At 38.4% G+C, this 21244-nt stretch overlaps 1 protein-coding gene across 1 annotated transcript in view; it reads right to left on the reverse strand.

Moving 5' to 3' along the window:
- The window catches only part of RYR2 (ryanodine receptor 2), a 523123-nt gene that overhangs the window by 400789 nt on the left and 101090 nt on the right, over positions 1–21244 (reverse strand). The window contains exons 8-10 of the mRNA XM_007452954.1: positions 18909–19021; positions 10645–10744; positions 9857–9953 (exon numbers count right to left, since the gene is read on the reverse strand). Of these exons, the coding sequence (XP_007453016.1) occupies positions 9857–9953; positions 10645–10744; positions 18909–19021 (310 nt within the window). The remainder of the gene's footprint in view (positions 1–9856; positions 9954–10644; positions 10745–18908; positions 19022–21244) is intronic.

A 21244-nucleotide genomic window follows, 5' to 3' on the forward strand; every position in this document is an offset into this window, starting at 1 on the left:
TTCTTCCCTGTGGAGTGACGTGAAGTCAAGATGCTTCCAATAGAGAAGGCTCTTAGCCAAGGATGTGGGACTCATAGGCCTCAAAATAGTGTTCTGTTCATTCAGGTTGGTCGGCTGGTTTCTGCCCCTCCTGGAATTGCAAGCAGACAATAATCTTTTAGGAGTCACTGAAATCCTACAAACGGGGACCTCAAACCCCTGTGAATTAACCAGAGCGGTTGTCAATGCATGCATCCCACTGCTCTCGTTAAACAACCTACAAGGAAGTCTGCCCCTCCTGGAATTGCAAGCAGACAATAATCTTTTAGGAGTCACTGAAATCCTACAAACGGGGACCTCAAACCCCTGTGAATTAACCGGAGCGGTTCTCAATGCATGCATCCCACTGCTCTCCTTAAACAACCTACAAGGAAGTGCATGACATTTTTTCCTCCATTAATTTCTTTCACAAACACAAAATAATCAGCATTTGTGTGCAGATTCCCATATATTTGTCACTCTATGAAAGGGGTACAGAAATGAATGGTACAATCCTGGCTGAAAACTAAACAGAATAGATGAACACACACACCAGTAAAGATAATAAATGGCAGTATGTGATATATGCCATTTACCTGGGGCAGTTAAAGACACAGACAATTCTACTACCAACACGTCCTCAACCAAATTAAGTTCCATGTGGTAATGTATTACCAGACCCTGGACGTTGAGGATTCACCTATGAATCCTTTGAAAAACAGAAAAATTACTCACACACAATTTCCATTGAGAGTTGATACTGAATGGCAGGTTCAAAACAATCATGGGGAAGACAAGCTTGTTCTATGAACTTACAGGCTGGCGAAAGTATCACCTCAAAACCAAAGGTCAGCACAGATTCCTCCTTGTCTAATCCTCCTCAACAGGTAGAATAGTAAGATACGTTTTCTACAATCTCATTTTTTTTATAGCCAGCACACATCGAAATGCCTAGAACATACAAGCCCTCAATAAACATTAAAGGAATTGAAAAATAGACCCAGGATTAAAACATTATTGCAGAGAGAAATTATAAGTGTTTCAGTTTACACATTTTCTCAGTAGGATTTCTGCTTGCACACCAGTCTACTACGTAAGGGCCTAAGAGAGTGTTTGGCTGAGCAGCTAAGCCCCAGGCAAGCTCCCAGGAACCTCTTCATAGTAACAGAGAAATCAAAAGTATATGCCTGTACAACACTTAGAGAAGCATCACATATTTACTCAGGACTGAGTTTGTGATATTTCTATTCAAGTTGCTGCACAAGGGGAAACAGGTATTGAGACAGGACACGGACGGGCCTCAGGCTGAGCAGTTTCTCCCCTGTGGACAGAAACTCCATAACAGCAGAAACTCCATAAAAGCAGGATAAAAGAGGAGGCTGGGCCCTGCCCAGATAAAAGACCACATAATCCTCATCCTCGAAGTCAAGGAGACCTTCCTGACTATACATGCACAGACAGGCTCCTTGGAGATCAAAAAGGGAGGCGGCGCCACCCCACAGTAAGTGATGCCAACTACCCATAGGCCTCTTTGCTAGAATCCATCTTGGCTAAGAGATGTGCATGCACACAGAGGAAGACCCCGAGGTAGACCAAATACGGACTCAGAACCAGGCAAAACAAGATGACTGGTCAAAGGAAATCAGGAAGAAATGCCCCGTAACAGTGATTCAAACTACCACAAGGGTGCGACTCTCTCTCTCTCTGAGCCACCCGTGTGTCTATCCACACGTACTGTACTTTTTCCTCCTAATAAACACTTTACTTGCTTCACTGTTTTCCACCTCTATGTGGAAATTCAGTTCTACGCAGCTGATGGGCCAGGGCCTCGTCACTGGCCACTGGTCCCTGGTGGTCTAGTGATTAGGATTCAGCGCTCTCACTGCCGCTGCCCAACATCAGTCTCTGGCCAGGAACTGAAATCCTGCTTCAAGCCGCTGCAGGCCGAGGCCACCCAAGATCAGTATGTTTTGAGATGTCACGTCCGCATAAAATATAAATGAATAATCGTGGATTAAAAACAATAACATCCCTACACTCCGAATCCATATTAAAGAGTCATGTAACTAGGACTAGAGCAGAAAAACAACAAGAAACATTTGCTACTTTTACTTTTCACTCCATACGGAACATAACACGACCACAAAGGAATTTGGAAATTAAAAAAAAAAAGAGGAAGCTTTTCTTTTCTTCCTGAAAGATACTGCTTACATCTAGATTAAGTTAAGAAACTAAACGTGGACCAGTAAAAACGGTCTTAAACTTTCACTGAGAAAATAACTGGGAGATTTCTCTTTCTCAGTGTTGATTTTTAATCTATTGTCTCTTGGCAGTCACTCATTTTCAGTGCATCCAACACCTCAATTGTTGTTTTTTTCATTTTTACTCTTATCCGGTGGCTCCAATTTCTGTGAATATTTTTAATCCTTTGCCTTCAAAGCTTGTGTTTTGGAAAACAGTGCCTTCTAGCCCAGTCGTTCCTTGAGAGTGTGGCTCTAGACCAAGTCAGGCTGCTAAATGATGACAGGCTGAAGCAAGGCCAGGGTGCTCTCTGCAATCAGCAGGGAGGTTAAGTTTAGGGGAAAGACTGCATCTCTCTCCAGGGAGAAGAGGCAAAGAAGAAAAAAATAGCTCCTTCACGTGCCTACTCTTCTAGCAAAACTATTTGGGAAACCTGTCCTATCCCCATACGCAGGCTAAAGAGGTATACACAGGACATGAAGAGAAGGAAGAAAAGTTCTTATCTGATAACTTGACCATTTTGTAGTAAAACAGGCCAGCTGCAGAAGCTTGCACCCGAGGTAGGTGACTGAGGGCGTACAAACCCTGCGGGGTATTAGTCATCCAATTGTGTACGTAGACATAAACCACGCCTCTCCTTCTAAGCCAGACTGAGAGACACTTAATTCATTAGATCAAACCCATCTCATGCCTTATCAATTATTCACAAGTAAAGATCATTGAATCATAATATTAAAAGGGGCATGAGGCAAAAATATTGCCATGCATACATACGGCATGGCTTTCGCCTGCTGAGTCACATTCTGCAAAGCAAATGTAGCATTTATTTCCAGACACTGTCAGAAACAATGACTTAATGGTCCTGAGCTTGAAAGGAACAAGACAGAGCAAGTATATGCCAAGAGTAATGCCTGGTAAGATGGAAACAGGACAACTTCTCTATCCACACTCAAGCCTGCCTGTGCTCTCTCTCTCTCATACACACACGCACACACACACATACACATACACACACACCATCAGGTGTATTTTATCTATGCATGCATGGGTATGTGTGTGCATTTATAAACAAGCATATTTAAGTTTTTATTGTTACATATCCCCACTAGAATGTAAACTCCTTGAGAAAAGAGACTTTGTATCTTTTTAGATACTAACAACCCCAGCACCCAGAACATGGTGGTCATTTCACAGATTTTTATTAAATGAATAAAATTACCTATGAGCTACGTGGTAAAAACTGTTTTAACACACAAATAATGCTTTTCAAAAAACGTTCCCCTAATACCGGTTTCCACATCAGAGATTTCACATAATAATTCTGAATAACACTCCCCTAACTCATCTTTCTTAAAACTTATTAATTTAAAAGTATGACATACTTAATTCAGGTAGTGCATATTTAATCCTTTAGTAAGCGTGTGTGCACATAAAGCAAATGCTTTTGTTGACATTTTATTGTATTCACATAAAAATGGATGGAAGTAATAAGGTGCAATCCAGAGACAGAATCTAGAACAGAAAACATTCCCCATATAAAAGACTTCATGCTTGAAATGAAAACTGATAATCAAATTTCAAGGCTCCAGAATGAAATCTTTTTTTAAAGCAATAATTTAAAAGCTGTGTGGCATCCGACAGATCTCTTGCCAAGTAGCAGCACTTGTTTCTCCTTAATTTATCCCATCTCACTATTTGAAAAGTTTGAAAAAGAACAAAGAAATTACAATTCTACAGTTAACGTTCCGTGCATTTCTCCCTTTCCCCCGCCTGCTCACAACGTCTATAGATGATAATTTTATGACTTTTATTGTTGTTTAGACCAGTTGTATACTGGTAATTTTAGAGTCACACATCTTTCTGGAAAAATCTCAGGAAATTTAAAATAAAACCATAGTGATGCTTTACTTCACGAACATGTCAGACAGAGTTCAATCCGTAAAAGCAACATGAGCAGGAAGTGTGGGGAAAATATATGTTTAATTTAACTTTGGTAGGCTTCATTCTCCAATTCAATTCCACTTAACTGAATGGGACAGTACATGCTCTTCATTCTGGGGGTCTGGTTAACACTCCCATGAGAATGCACAGGAGACCACATACATATACAGATCTAAGTGTGAAGAGGTAGTTAAAGATCACTCCATCAGAGAGAGAACAGACCTGTGGTTGCCAAGGGTGGGTGGGGATGGTGGGGAGGGATGGAGTGGGAGTTTGGGGTTAGCAGATGCAAACTATTACATATAGGATGGATAAACAACAAGGTCCTACTGTAGAGCACAGGGAACTATATTCAATATCCTGCGATAAGCCATAATGGAAAAGAATATGAAAAAGAATGTGTATATATGTATAACGGAATCACTGTGCTGTACAGCAGAAATGAACACAACATTGTAAATCAACTATACTTCCATAAAATAGATTACAAAATAATAATAATCAAAGATCACTGCATCGGTATCTAGAACTACAGTACCCATCACTGAACTGCAGTTTCAACTGCTACAATTATAGTTCTATTATGTATATTCAAAACTTGTTATGGGAAGGAGGCATGAACAGATTGACAAATCCACTTACTAACCCAGCATCTACGACCAAAATGGTCCTAAATTACTCAGAAGCAACTGTCACTTCTGGCCATCTCCTTAATTAATTTCCCTACTTCTTGCAACAAACCTGATTTGACTTTAGTTATTTAACTTTAATAACAGAATATAAGTGAGTGTAGCCAGATCATAATTACAGTGAAGAATTATGAGTTAAAAGAAATCTTTATATATTTCCCTGGAACTTCTCCAGCTCTCAGAAAGTCAAATTATTTTTACTTCTTTTTAAAAAATGAATCAAAATACATTTTTAAGGTTATCACTATGCATTTTTCCCCCAATACAGATTCACATCAATTGAAGAAAGGCTGCCTCCTGGCTGTACTGTCCTTTGCCTTCCCCTCATTCTGTAAGACACTGAAGTGACTTAGCGTGAGGACAGGGGAAGATAAAGAAATTTCTACACACTGATATTTAGAAGACTTGAAAGAATAAAGGGCTCTATAAATGTAAAATTTAAGGAATTACTTTTATCATTACATGCAAAAAATTGTTCAATCTCACCGTGTAATCAAGGCATAGATAACTTTCAGTCTTAAGCAACATCCCTCAGGCTCCTGCTGCCTATTTCTGACTCATTTTCTCCCTCAAGTCATGAGGGAGAAAGGGATGTTATGAGGCATGTCAAGTCTGACATCCATTTTAATCTGATTTCACCCGTGTAAACACGCCGTACAAGGGGCACTAAGGATGTGTTCTTACTGACATCACTACCTACAAAGAGCTGCAATGTGTTGATCTGAATACATATTGAGATTAATTTGACACAGAAATGAATAACATTAAATCAAGAATAATACAGGAGGGGGACAGGAGCAGCCTTCAATATGCATGCAATGGGAAAGCGGACCCAGACCAATACCAAAATGTCTTTGACATTTCTCCTAGTTTTCTCTGTAATAACCAGAAATGTAAAGAATTACAGCAATGTAATAATAACCAGCAGGAGAGATGATCATACTAAGCAAAGTAAGTCAGACAGAGAAAGACAAATACTGTACGCTATCACTTACATGTGGAATCTACAAAAATGACACAAATGAACTTATTTACAAAACAGAAAGAGACTCACAGACTTAGGAAACAAACTTATGGTTACCAAAGGGGAAAGATGGCAGGGAAGGATAAATTAGGAGGTTGAGCTTAACATATACACACTACTATATATAACATAGAGAACCAACAAGGGCCTACTGTATAGCACACGGAACTCTACTCAATATTCTGTAATAGCCTATATAGGAAAAGAATCTGAAAAAGAATAGATATATGTATATGTATAACTGATTCACTTTGTTGTACACCTGAAACTAACACAACATTGTAAATCAACTATACTCCAATATAAAAAATTTAAAAAACAAATAAAAGGCATCCCCCCAAAAGAACCAATTAGCAGGAAATCTGCTCTATAAGTATCATGTTTAATAAAACCCCTCTTTAACATACAGCCTCTCTAATGTGCAGGAGAGGTGGAAAACTGCAGTCATTGCCCGCGAGCTTAGTCCAAGAAATCTGGGATCTATCCGACGCTGATTATTCTCATTTGGACATGAAAACACCTGACTGTTAAAAAACTATGCTCATCCATTCCTGGCTTCTAAAGCTTAGCAAGAAGGAGGAGCCCTTCCCCACCACTCACCTACCACATTCATTTCAAAACAGAAGAGGGTTTTCTTTGATATAGTTTAGCGTCTCTTCCCCTAAAATCTACGCTCACCATACTTTCACCCGCATGCCCAGGGTCCCTCAAACGTTCCCATATCTGACTAAATGCTGCTCTTCTGTCTAAACAATAGTGATAACAACAACAATAATACATTTGTTGATCTCTTAATATGCATCAAGGTTTTCCATGCATTTTCCTACTGAACCTTCACAACAATCCCATGAAGTAACAGCTAACATTTAAGCCACATTTCACAGAGGAGAAAAATCATGTTTAAAGAAATTAAGTCACACAAGTCACACAACTATTAGTGGCAGAGGCGAGGCCCAAACCCAGGTCTACAGCCCATTCTCTTAATTACAAATCTCTACAGTGTCTGCAGAAAGAGCACGTGGGCTCAAAGAATCACTTCGTTTCAAGTGTTTCATTTAACAAGTCAGAGACTAAGGATCCAAACTATGGCACAACCTCGTTCTGCTCCTAAGTCTCTATGATGATATTATATCATTGAACACATCTACACCCCAAGCCTCCTTTGGGCTTCATAACTAACTTCCCTGGCTCTCCACTTAACTACCATTCTGCCTCTCTTGTGCCTTTTCTTCACCTGCCAGTGTCCTAAATATCAGCCTTATCTAGGATTCCATCCTCAGCTTCCTCTCTAGTTAGTCTATTCCAAGGCTTTGCAGCCTTTTAAAGCAATGCCCAACTTGCTAAACATAACACTCTAGTCACTGTTCCTCCCTCTCCACCTAGGGCTCCCCCTGTGCACTTGTGATTTATATCCAACCCAAGCTTTGTCTAAGTTAAAGACTCAAAAATTCCAATTTCCTATAAACCCTTTATTTTATTTCCCATAGACCCTCTGTACTCACCAGTGTCCAAAATCTCACTCAGTCCTTTGTATCAAATCTGTCCAACTCCTACAATCTTTAACACCATCTCTCTTCCCTAGAGTCAGAAACTCTAGGAATTTCTCGCCCTTAAATCTGATACATCCTCTCACCGACCACACAGAGTTCATCCTTAAACGAGTCAATCTGACCTGAAATGTTTCTGGGCCAGGCTGTCCTATTCTAACGGCCACTCTCCAGGATAAGCTTCTCCTTTTCTCTCACATGAATGACTTCATCAGCCTTCTCCGAGTTGGCTTCCCTGCTCCAGAATCTCTCCACCTCCGATCTAAGTTCTACTTGTTTGTCAGAGACACTCTTTTCAAAGAGATCTGACCACGTCACCCCGTCCCCACACACTCCTTCCCAACTATCTCAGGGTAAAAGCCAACCTGTGGGAATGGCACTAATGAGCCTTCAAAAACTACAAACAGAACTACCATATGACCCAGCAATCCCACTACTGGGCATATACCCTGAGAAAACCGTAATTCAAAAAGAGTCATGGGGGCTTCGCGATAGTGAGAGGCCCACGCACCGCAATGAAGAGTGGCCCCCACTTGCCACAACTAGAGAAAGCCCTCGCACAGAAACGAAGACCCAACACAGCCAAAATAAATAAAATTAATTAATAAAACTCCTACCCCCAACATCTAAAAAAAAAAAGAGTCATGTACCAAAATGTTCATTGCAGCTCTATTTAGAATAGCCAGGACATGGAAGCAACCTAAGTGTCCATCAACAGATGAATGGATAAAGAAGATGTGGCACATGTATACAATGGAATATTACTCAGCCATAAAAAGAAACGAAATTGAGCTATTTGTAGGGAGGTGGATGGACCTAGAGTCTGTCATACAGAGTGAAGTAAGTCAGAAAGAGAAAGACAAATACCGTATGCTAACACATATATATGGAATTGAAGAACCTAGGGGTAAGACAGGAATAAAGACACAGACCTACTAGAGAATGGACTTGAGGATATGGGGAGGGGGAAGGGTAAGCTGTGACAAAGCGAGAGAGAGGCATGGACATATATACACTACCAAACGTAAAATAGACAGCTAGTGGGAAGCAGCCGCAGAGCACAGGGAGATCAGCTCAGTGCTTGTGACCACCTAGAGGGGTGGGACAGGGAGGGTGGAAGGGAGGGAGACGCAAGAGGGAAGAGATATGGGAACATATGTATATGCATAACTGATTCACTTTGTTATAAAGCAGAAACTAACACACTATTGTAAAGCAATTATACTCCAATAAAGATGTAAAAAAAAAAAAAAAAAAAAAAAACTGACCAAGTTTCCATGTCTAGTTTCCATGCTTCTCCCACCCTGCCCCCTCATCAGTCGGGAATAACTGCAATTCCCAGTATACACTGCATCTGCCTGAGTCTTCTGTTTGGAATTAATTCCTCAAATAAACCGTCTTTTGAATTCCCTCTCATCTTTTCCATAAACCCTATCAACACACCATTAACATCTTCTTCCTAACCTACTAAAAGCAGCACTTTTCGTTTAGGGAATTTTTGGAGGCTCTGCATTTCATGCTTCACCATAAGCTAGGTCTACCTGGGGAGAGATAAGACTAGTACCCAGGCTAGGTCTCAGAGTGACTTTTCCCAAGGTTAAACAGCTAATTAAAGACGTATTAACTTTCTAAATGTTCTCTGTATCTTTCTTTAAATTACAAAGATAAATATTTATCAATAATAGTTATCTAAGTGATATGCTAATATTACGAGAAACCTCCACTAAAAGACTTAAAGCCACGTAATAAATCACCCGGATCATGCCTTCTCTCACAATAATCACTTATTTATGCATTCCACTTACTGTATTCATCCATTAATTTGTGAGGCAAAATGGAACATTCAAATCACCCTCAATATTTTTATGGTTTTGTATTATTTGTGCACTTTTCCCCATGATCTAGGCTACTGCCATCTTGGCCCAATACCAAATAATATTAACATAAGAGAGGTATTAAAATCACATAAAATATTAGGGAAGGTGCTCAATTTTATTATCTATCTCAGTAAATGGGAGGTAACAGAAAAAGGTCCTAAACTTTGGGCAATTTGAGAAGTCTGAAACTGAACTGGAGACTAAACATTCCAGAAAGAGGATTCATCAAAACGAATGTTTAAGTAGGTGAATGTGTTCATTCCTCTCACTCATTTATTGTATTCACTGCTTCTCACCCTGTTTTAATTATACAAGAATTTTCTGCAACTCTATTCATAGGTAGTCAAAACCGTACGTGAGAAAAAAACTTCAGAGGCCAGCAATGGATCACTTCAGTGGACAGATGAATGACAGAGGCCCACTTTCTCTTATGCTAATGGCCTGAACAGACAAAGCCTTAATTTACAAAACTTAAAACAAGAAAATTCAAGGCTCAAGGTGCTGGGCTCAGGTACCAACCTTCGCTGCTCTTCACCGTGTTCTCCTGAAGGGACCGTGAGGCATTCATCCATGTGTCCATGAAGCAACCTGAGGACGTCACCACCAATCAGATACCCTAGAAGGATTGAAACGCAGTCACATTTGAACTGTCATCATCAGATGTTGACAGCTGAACAGATCATTGGCTCCAATCTCCTATTTTCACAGAGACACAGAAATCCAGCAAGGCTTAAGTACCTGGCCAAAATCACAGAGATGGATGGTGCCACCTGCCTGCCACCTCTGAGCCCTGGGTTCCCAAGTCCCACAGTTAGTGATGTTCCCACTATTATACATGACCTCAGCCTCATAAAACCCTCCACTAAATGTGCAAGCCTGGATAGGCTCAGATTTGAACTTACATAAGTTAGAACAACCAGAACACACATATTTCCTGGGAAAAACCCTGATGTACAAGCACTGCTGTGATCCAGTTCTAAGTCACGCACCCTGGAAGATGAGAAATCTTGACAAGCAATACCCTGAGGCCAAAACACTGGAGAAAATAACCCCTAGAAAGCTAGCATGTAAAACACACACAAAAATAAGCTAAAGCTGACGAGAGCATAAAAATAAGAGGAGATAAACCTTAACACAAACTTCACTTTTGAATAGCAATTCAAATAAGTTTCTTAAATGTTATGTATCTACATTACAGAATATTTTGACACAAACAGCTCTAATTAATTTACTCATTATCACAGTCCCAAAGATGACTGCCAACTCTGCATCAGGGACCAGCCCCCTAATGGAAGTGGAATACTTACCTTGGGCTGCTTCACTTCCTGAGCTGATTGGGGCCACGCTCCAGAGGGTCTGCTGGAAAGCGGCGTCCACGTGCAAGCTGCCGTTGCCATAAGACAAGTGCTGCATTAGAAGCAAAAGAAGGCATCACTACAGGCTCTGGGTAAGTCTCAACACAGAAGTGCTTCTGGCAACTCAAACTGAACGCTGCCAACGTGGGACTGTCCACAGAGAGCCTCTGTGGCAATCCCGTCACTCAAAAATGAAGAGACCAGTAGGAAAAAAATTAGAGTTTATATTTGACTTTAGGTATTTTTCAGCTTCCTTCTAAGAGTTACTACTTAAGCCACTAATCCGAAAACACAAATAAAATAAATTTATTTGTGAAAACAGACTATTTTGTTTTAAAGGCTTATTGATGGGTAAATTTGTACAGATAGTAGGCTCTTACCATTAAAATTATAATTAAGTTTTTACATATCACACTGTGACAGTGTGTTGACAACGAAGTAGGTTAAACCTACTGGACCAATGTGTTAGTTTCATGGGGTCCTTTAGGAACTTTTATCTACAATCTGATGTAATAGCCATTAGATGGCAATATTTCCTAATAGGTATCAAAAACCAAGACAATACATGTTCTTCAAAATTCAGACATTACAAATTTCAGACGTTCCTTCTTAAGTCAAATGTATTAAAAGAACATCATATTTCACATCTTTGAGAGCCATAATTGATGAGTTCTGAAATGATAAGTAAAGAAAAACAAAATGATGAGTACAGACAAATGACTTGCTTATTTCACTAACCATTACCTGGCTGCTGCTAGAATTTCAAACATGCAAAGAACAACCACCTTTTCTCTTGGAGTCATCTGAGTAAACATCACCAATATTCCTATAATGTTCCTGCAACACTTTCTAATGCTGATGACAGCCTAAGCTTTTAAAGACTTCAACTGCACTAGAACTTTCCCAGATATCTGACCTTCCTAGTTAGACAAATAGCAGTCACAGCATGCAGAGTCACACTGGTATATGCCACAAGCCTTTCAACATCCAAAGGTCTCTTCTGCCTAAATATACTCATCTCATGTCACCAGCATAGGTAGGCATTTCATTTTCTTTCTCTTAAAAACAAAACCCAAGACATTTGTGACGTCTGACATATATGTAATTATCTTATCGGCAATTTTCCAATCAATAAGTTTAAAAGTGGATGCTTCAGATTTAGCAATAACCTGCTCTCACCCCTCTCCCATCTCAACCAGCTGTCTGTCTTTTTACAACCTCCTTTCTACCTGGACCTGTCATTCTTATGCAAAAATCCGGCTAAGATGTCTTTATTGAATTAATTTTTTCCCTATTAAAATTCTTTAACTATTTACAAATAAATCATATGCCATCTGCTTCCACAAACAAGAAAAATATATTTTCCTTCATAGCCCTTATCACAATGTGATCATTTAGTGTATTTTTCATTCTCCCTCTTGTAAGCTGACACAGGCTCACAACTGTATCCCTAGCATCTAGCAGGGTTACTCAATAAAGAAGTATGTGCAGAAGTGAACCAAACGTTTAAAATCAAAGTAGCATAAGCTTAAAAAAAATATTTTAAGTTACTCCATAAATGTTCCTATTTCAATGACCTGAGCCAAAATAACAGCACATACACACCAAAAAAAAAAAAAGAAAGAAAGAAACCTGTAAAACCATATGGATTTTATCAAACCATCAGAAGACGATTCAAAATACCAATGCTTATATTTATACTTTTGAATTCAAGTGAAAGCTCATGCCATGTTAGGATAAATAGATTTGTTTATTCATCCTTGTTCATTGAATATCTGTGTATAAAGCATTGTGCTAAACATTAATAGAACATATTCCCCACCATAAGGGTGCTCGTAAGCTAGAAAGGTAAGTAAAACATATCCACAAAATGCTGTGAGTCAGTGTTTTGAAAATGTTAGCTGAATTGTAATCAAAGTGCTACAGGAATTGAGAGAAAAGAACACTTGGACCAGCCTAACTGGAACACAGTTCATTGTCCTGGGCCTTGAGGACAGGTGGTATTTCCACAAGAGAGACAGGGTTCCATGTGGGACAAGGCATTTGAAGAGCCAGCAGGATCATCTGGCCTGAGCGTCACATCTATATACTTAGAGATGATGTCTCCAGAAGTTTGTACATACACTGAATTTGCGTGTGTGTATTAATAATGTTAATGCGCTAAGTGTAAATATTTTTTAAAAATACCAAAACTTGTATAAACTACTTTGGAGATTTTCATTCTTAATACACCAGAAACCTTGTAATTGTAAGTGACCTGGGCTTTTTTGGTGCTGTAGGCTCTAATAAGGGAAATGGTACCCAAAGGGGCAGAGATACGGGAACATACAGCACAGCAGAGAGTTTCATCTTTGGGGCTTACAGCATATACTTAGAAAGAGAGTGAGAGGCCTGCAGACAAAGCAGGTGTCAGATCAAGGACCTTATAGGCAATAAGGAGCTACTGCAGTGAAAAAACAATGGGGGGGGGGGAGGACGAAAATTCAATCTTCAAATCATATCTAAGCCTAAAAGTACACAATAAATATAACCATAAAAAAAGGAAAATTTCAGTCTGTTGGAGAAAGTAAAAAAAAATGTCCTTAAGATCATATTACAACATTTAAAGTTATCTAAATCATGTCCACTCTTCTCAAGAAAATATTCTCTAGGCATAACTATTTTGGATGCTTCTATTTAATTTTGCCGCTTAAGCAACAAAGGGGAATCTGAGTAAGAACCACACAGGCTTGCGATAGTAAATACTCAGAATGCAGTAACAATTTCAGTTACTGACACTAACTAAGATGGGTTATCCTTAAAGCCAAAACAGATGTTGTCAGAGGTTGAAAGCAAAGCTGGCCTTAGGCTGAAATATGTAACTGCTCTAAAATTTACACACCCACCAGGAGCACTGCAGGCACTTTGGGGAGTGATCTGCTCTCTCCTATCACCTTGATTCTCATGTTAGTGACTCTCAAGTTCTCATGGACACACAAATCATCTGAGGATCTTGTCAAAAAAAGGCAAATTTGAATTCAGGAGGTGTGAAGGGGGGCCAACCAAGGCCACTGGTTCAAGAAGCATATTTTGAGTAACAAGGCTTTATATGATAGAAGCACGAAATCTCAGGAATAGAAAAGATATTATTATAAATCACCTCCCAGGAGTTCTCAACCTGGACTCCACTTTGATACTCTTAGTTTCCTTTGTAATCCAGTGTATATATTTTATGCATTTTAAAAGATAATGAAACAAAGAGTCAGTAAGCTTTCTCCGACTGTCCGAAAGGTCCAAGGCACAAGAATTTCTAAGAATATCCGAATTCAACCCTTATCTGATGCATTTATTCACTCATTTATTTCTCTCATATTAAGTGTCAGGCACTTGGCCCTGGTGATGCAACACACTAGAAAAATGATCCTCCAGTGACAGGGAACACAAGTAAACAAGATACATCACCCCTCAGACTTCACTTTTTTATTCTGAGAAAAAAACGAGGGACACAGGATAGATGCTCTTTCCAAATGGAACAGTCTATGATTCCATCACCTGAGCCACAGAGATAAAAAAAAAAAAAGGATCAAGGTAAATAAATAAAAAATAAATTGGATGGAATCTAAGAAAAAAAAAAGAAAAGAAAAAGGTCATGAAGAACCTAGGGGTAAGACGGGAATAAAGACACAGACCTACTATAGAGCATGGACTTGAGGATATGGGGAGGGGGAAGGGTAAGCAGTGACAAAGTGAGAGAGTGGCATGGACATATATACACTACCAAACGTAAAATAGCTAGCTAGTGGGAAGCAGCCGCAGAGCACAGGGAGATCAGCTCGGTGCTTTGTGACCACCTAGGGGGTGGGATAGGGAGGGTGGGAGTGAGGGAGACTTAAGAGGGAAGAGATATGGGAACATATGTATATGTATAACTGATTCACTTTGTTATAAAGCAGAAACTAACACACCATTGTAAAGCAATTATACTCCAATAAAGATGTCTAAATAAATAATTGATATGATGAAGAGCTTGAAAATATTTATGATCACTGTCTTTTTAGCTATCAATATTTTTAAGCAACTTGAGGGAGTTCGGTAACTTACTATGCAATCAGAACACCTAGCATTTATTGGAAATTCAGAGGTGGGTATGAGAGAAGTAAATTTTTATGAGCCCTAGAATAGCTTTCTTTTAAGCATTTTCATCACTTTTTAGATTGTGGGGTTTTGCTTTTCCTAATTTACTTTTAGACAGTTGTTTGGTAATGTTTTCATGGATTTTAAAAAATCTGTCTGCTACTGTATAGCACAGGGACCTCTACTCAATACTCTGTAATAACCTATATGGGAAAAGAATCTAAAAAAGAGTGGCTATATGTATATGTATACCTGATTCACTATGGTATACACCTGAAACTAACACAACATTGTAAATTAACTATACTCCAATAAAAATTTTTTTAAAAATCTGTCCGTTTCTATAGGTGACAGAGAACATTATTCAAAAATCAATGTTTCAAATGAGAGAAATCCAATCCATGGGTTGAAAGCTCTTGTGCATACCATGGTGATTTTTATATCTTTCTAACACAAGTAAAAATTATTTTGCATGCTTTACCTTATTTTGTTTAGTCTGAGATTCACAGTAATATCTATTTGACCATATTTCCTCTCTTTAACATTGTATCTTTCTCTTATATTTAAGCTGCTTTGATAAAGCCTCCTTTAAAAGAAAAAAATAAGTCGTTCCAATGGGTCAAAGGAATTTTTCTTCCTCTTAGATATTCCTGAAAAGAGGATTAGAATATCATTTCATATTAGAATATGAAACAGCAAGATTAGAAAAGACATTATTTGGATGAGTGGCTTACAACCTTTTCTGGAGATAAAACCCTTTATTCCTGAGAAATCATGTACAAGGTTCATCACATAAAGCAGAAAAGGGCGGAGCATCCTAGGTGGAGCCTGGGCTCTGGAAGCCCAGCACAGTCCACAGGATACCTCCACAGAGGACAGAGTGAAAATCAATCCTTCAATCCATTTTAATCAATTTAGCATCCCAATAGTTGTAAGCTTGATTAGAGCAGCAAACCCACAATTAGATAGTTCAACCGTAGCTTAACCATCACTGTTCGTGAAGAAAAATTAGATCAAAGGCCAACAGACACTAACAAATGAAAAGTTACAAAGTCAATGATAAGACTTGTTTATTTTTAGTAGTTAGTTTTAACGGATGTGTTTTCAACCTTATTTCTTATTTATTTTTAACCATGTCAGCATCTTCTCAGAATATGAATCTGGCTTTCACATGATAGCCCTTTATTTAAAATCAACTGTAACTGTCTCTTCACTTCTCACTTCCCAACTTTCTCCTTTTCTGGTTAAATATCTACAGTTCTTAATAGGCACAAATCTCCTGGGCAAATTGTGATAACAACTCACTAAGCAATTTTTATATGTTCCATTCATAGAGCTAAGAGTGTTGTCTGGATTAAGCATTCAATCCTCTTAATATCCCTGTGAACTAGGCTATTACCCCCATACTGCAGATGAAGAAACTGAGGGTTTGAAGAGATTATATGATTGGCCCAGGCTCATGCTTAGCAGGCTCCGTACCAATAAACAATATGTATATATATATATATATATACATATATATATATGCCCAATTTTCAGTTATTCAGCTTCAGTACGAGGATTATTCCAGCTGCCGCTGTTTAGTCCAATGCCTGTTACTGCCTCGCTTTTTGCCCTTTCACTTCCTCCTTTTTGCCATGTAGGTCCTTGAATCCATGAACATAATACTCTGTATTCTCACTACTAATTACTCACAGTGGAAATGTGAGGTAATAATTAACTATCCCTACACCCACAGAAACATCCTTCAGCATCTCTAACCTAAACCCTAACACTTAGTTACTGTCTCACGATACTCTCCTACAGTTCCATGGGTTTGGTTTGTTTTTTCCACTATTTTTTTTGAGGCTGGAAGCCATGTGTAATCTGTCCTTGGTCATTCCTGTGGCTTCTACTATCTGCTAGGTCTATACAGATGATCACTAAACTCACTGACTTCATCATCAAATAAAAGTGAAATTTTAACAATCTGGTTGGCTAACTATCTGGAGCTCTATATAAAACGGTATCAGAAAAGGAACTTAAATAAGCTGGCTAAAATGTAGCTTGAGGGCTTCCCTGGTGGCGCAGTGGTTGAGAGTCCGCCTGCCGATGCAGGGAACACGGGTTTGTGTCCCGGTCCGGGAAGATCCCACATGCCGCGGAGCAGCTGGGCCCGTGAGCCATGGCCGCTGAGCCTGCGCATCCGGAGCCTGTGCTCCGCAACGGGAGAGGCCACACAGTGAGAGGCCCATGTACCGCAAAAAAAAAAAAAAAAAAAAAAAAAAAAAAAAAAAAAAAAAAAAAAAAATGTAGCTTGAAAATTATCTGTGAATGTAATTAATCATGAGGTTACTTATTTCCCAAAGTAACAGAAGGGGCACCTCAGGCATTACAATTACTGCCAATGTTTGTATAGTGTTCTTTAATTCAAAGCATCTTCAAAATCCACCATCTCACTGCTTCATCACAGTATCTATGGTGCTAGGGAGAATCATCACCATTTTCCAAGTGTGGAAGCCAGAATTCAGGGAATTAAGTGACTCAGGAATTTGCTGGTAGAATTGATGCTATAAGCTCTGGCCTCAGTGAGATTCTGAATTTTCTCCTCCTTCTGTGCATAATGATACCATCCTGTCAAATAAACTCTGCTGTGTAGTGGAAAGAACAAGTGATACAGCAAGAACATGCCGAGTTATGTCCAAATCAAAATAAGATATGTGTAGAATTTATATACTAAGAAGCATGCATGAATTATTTCTATTACTGCTATTGGTTACCAAGTAAAACTACAACTCGAAATGTCTATCTCCTGATCAAAATACATCACCTTCACATATACAGCACAGGCACACAGCAAGGGCTCAATGAATGCTTATTTGACGAGCTGACACCTTGGATTGTCCTAGAAATGTGCGTGGTGCCTGATTCCACCTACACTGCTTAAGAGACAAGAGGAGAGAGATGCTCCAGGCCTCCCTTTAGCTCTGCACCATTAGATGCTCCATTTAATAGTTCCTGTCAGTTACACAAGGCCCTGTTTCACCACTTCCCTGTCTTCATCATTACCTCTTCCCTCAAAGCAAGTAAAACCACACCCTTCTTCCTAGAAATGTTTCAAAATTGGAATTGTGTTGGTAAGCAAAAACTGACTTGAAGCACCCCCAGACCCACCTTATTTCCACATTCACAGAGCCCAAGGGTACCAACTACTTACTTAATTCTAAATCAATTACACACAAATAATATGTTGATTTAAGGCAGTAGGAATACACTTTCTATAAACTAGCATGAGCTTAACTGTAATGATGTTCTATTTCTGATTTTTGTTTCAATCATCATCCATTATGATGTCTGGGATTTTTTTAATGCGGATATTCATGTAAAGTTTATAATACCATATTTTATATTTGTTTGCTTTCTCAACCTTAAATTAGAAAGAATATTTTCACTGACACCCTTCACACTTCCATTGATTTCAATATTCTGAGAATTTCTCTGCATATGATTATGCTTTAGCAAAAATATAATTTACTACAGAAGTTAAATAGATATTGGCCTCACTACAAAAGTAAAAAATACCTTCAGTGATTAAGCATAAACTTCTTTCTTCAATCTCCCATTTCTAGCCCTTTCCCTTTGAAACAATGCAATGTCAGTGAGGGAATTAAACCTTTTTTTATTTTATTTCTCCCTTCTTAGCATGACAAGTGTTTCTCACATAATAATCTGCTTTCATAAATATCAAAATAGGTAATCACAGCCTCATTAATACAGCCTTCTCATTGGGTGCAAAATAAAGTCCATGGAATTTCAAATTCCTGATTGGACTGCATTTACATGCTGTTAATAAAATAATCCAAGAACAGGCACTATCGATGTCATGAACATACATATCAAGGGCACGAGGGAAGCCTGTCTAAATAATCCTGGTAAGTCACACTTCCACACATGTCACACCATTCTTCTACTTAGGGAGTTATGTATAATTCATCAAATAGAGATACAGGCTTGTTTCTAAGCAATTTTCCTAGATAATTTGCAATTTCAGCTTTAAAAAGATCATTCTATTGACCTGTCACTTATCATATCACCAACTACATGATCTGCCTTTGCACACTTACCAAGTACCTTTCGGAGGACACACTAACTAAGATGAGGTCATCTCCAACCCGTACTTTTTCTCCTTCTGAGCGCTGCTTGGAGGCAGGATGGATGGTCCACCAACAAGCTTCACCTGCACAATGATTGAAATGTGAAACACAAAGAAATGCCTCAGTTTCAAACTCGAGGTTCTTTGCCAGTGACTCCAAAATACAAGAGGGAAATGAAGTCCTCAAAATCAGTCTTCTTAAAATGAAACTGTCCTATTCACACGAACGTCAGAAATTTGAAATAGAATGCAAATTCATCTCTTAGACCATGAAAATCAAAAAGGATTAGGCCAAATTAGCTTAGAATCTAAAAAAATAGTGGGTATATGTATAACTGATTCACTTTGCTGTACAGCAGAAACTAACATAACATTGTGAATCAACTATATCCCAATAAAAATTAGGAAGGAAGGAAAGAAAGGGGAAGAAAGAAAGAAAGGGAGAGAGGGAGGGAGGAAGACATACTGACATGAAAAGACGCTTCTCATAGAAACTGGCTGTGACATTAGGGGAAGTCTAATGTGTCTCTTTCCCCCACTAAGAATTGCTTTAAAAGGATGTTGATTTATGCTAAGACAAGGCCAATTTCACCAGCCACTCTTATACAACTTCGCTCCTTACACAATCACATGTTGTTGCTCTCTCCTATTAACATCTAGTTTTTTTGCCACTTGATTTTCAAAAGGATTTGGGTTTTTGTGACTCGACAGTTGCATTATAACAATTTTAAAAACCTCTACTTTTGGGGGGATGCTGATGCAAAATAGGTACATCCTGTGCCTTATTTTACAATATTTTGTTATTTTAAAATGTGGTAGTTTCTATTAATCTAGGAGTAAAATAGTAGAGAATCCTACAGGATTTTCTGGGATACGTTACAAAAATATCTGGGCATACATAAAATCAAATAATTTCTTATAGAACAAGTCAAGCATAAGCCTCATAAACCATATAACCATATACTTCATACTCTCATCACCTAGGATATAAACATAAGCACACAATTTTTCAATCTGTTCAGTTCCTTTTGAAACCTTTGAGTTCTACCGCAGAATGGGAATAGTTTTAGTGATATCTGTTATGTAATAATTATCATTCTCTGTGCCCAGCTTTATTATTTCTCCATAAAACTTTTTTTTTTTTGCTTCTTTACTAATTGCCCAATGCCAAAATGTAAACTCCATGATAGCAGAGCATTTGTGTGTTTTGTTTACTGGGGTTTCCCCAGCTCCTACTAGCAATTTGTAGGCATTCAATAACAATTCATTTTGCATAAATGAGTAAATGAGTCAGCAAATAACACTTCTTAAGCATACTTAACAGGCAATATGTAATCTATGCCCTGAGCTGCTTTTCTTACACAAACCATATTCTTACTTGAACGTCATGTTGCAGAATTCCTTATCTTCATCCACTCAACTCACATTTTTAAGAGTTGTAGGGAGTTTTTCATTCATTCACTCAAATATTGATAAAGCACACACTATTTGTCAATCATTGCTTTAGGAGCTGGGGATACCTCAACAAATAAGGAAGAAAAAATTATCTGCCTTGGGAGTTTCATTCTGATCAAGGCAGGCACACAACAAGTGATAAATCTAGTAAATAGTTCAGTAATTCAGAAGAAGTAGAGACCTATGGGGAAAAGAGAGCAGCATATGGGTGTAGGGTGAAAGACTGCCTTGTTTGGTGGGTTTCACTATTATATAATCATCTCAATGTATGAAAACAAGTTATAGATCATGCATGTCTTTTACTTCTTTTGAGAGAGAGGACTGAAGATTTTTTTTTCATGTAACTATGTGCTGAAGTAAATTAATTACAATGAGAAAATTAAAACTACTAGCCAAAATACAGAGGAATGATGGAGCCTATAGAAAATGAAATAAACATGAGAAGAACACATTTATCTTTTTGGTGTCTGGGATTCTTGGAATTTCTTGTAGGCGGTGATGTGTTGGTCCATTAAAAAGTTAATTAGGTTGGTAAACAGAACTTTATGTTTATCCATTTGTTATCAGTGAAACTTTTAGAGTATGGGAAAGTATTTTAAAAAGGAGGGCATGTGTGAACTTGATCCCACCCATAAAAGCAAAAACTTAATGAGTCGGTCTATTTCCTTCCATTCTTTTTTCTAGTTGGTCTCTTATTTATTTTTAATTCCAAAATCGGGCATGCTCATTGTAAAAGATAAAGCCATCAAATTGTACAGAGGTGTATAAAGTGTAAAGTTCTCAAAGCATTGAGAATAAAAACACAAATAAAGCCTATACTTTCCTATCTGGAGTCTCCAAAAGTATAAATGT

Source organism: Lipotes vexillifer, unplaced genomic scaffold (assembly GCF_000442215.2).
Source record: "Lipotes vexillifer unplaced genomic scaffold, Lipotes_vexillifer_v1.1 scaffold1088, whole genome shotgun sequence".
Lineage (NCBI taxonomy): Eukaryota > Metazoa > Chordata > Mammalia > Artiodactyla > Lipotidae > Lipotes > Lipotes vexillifer.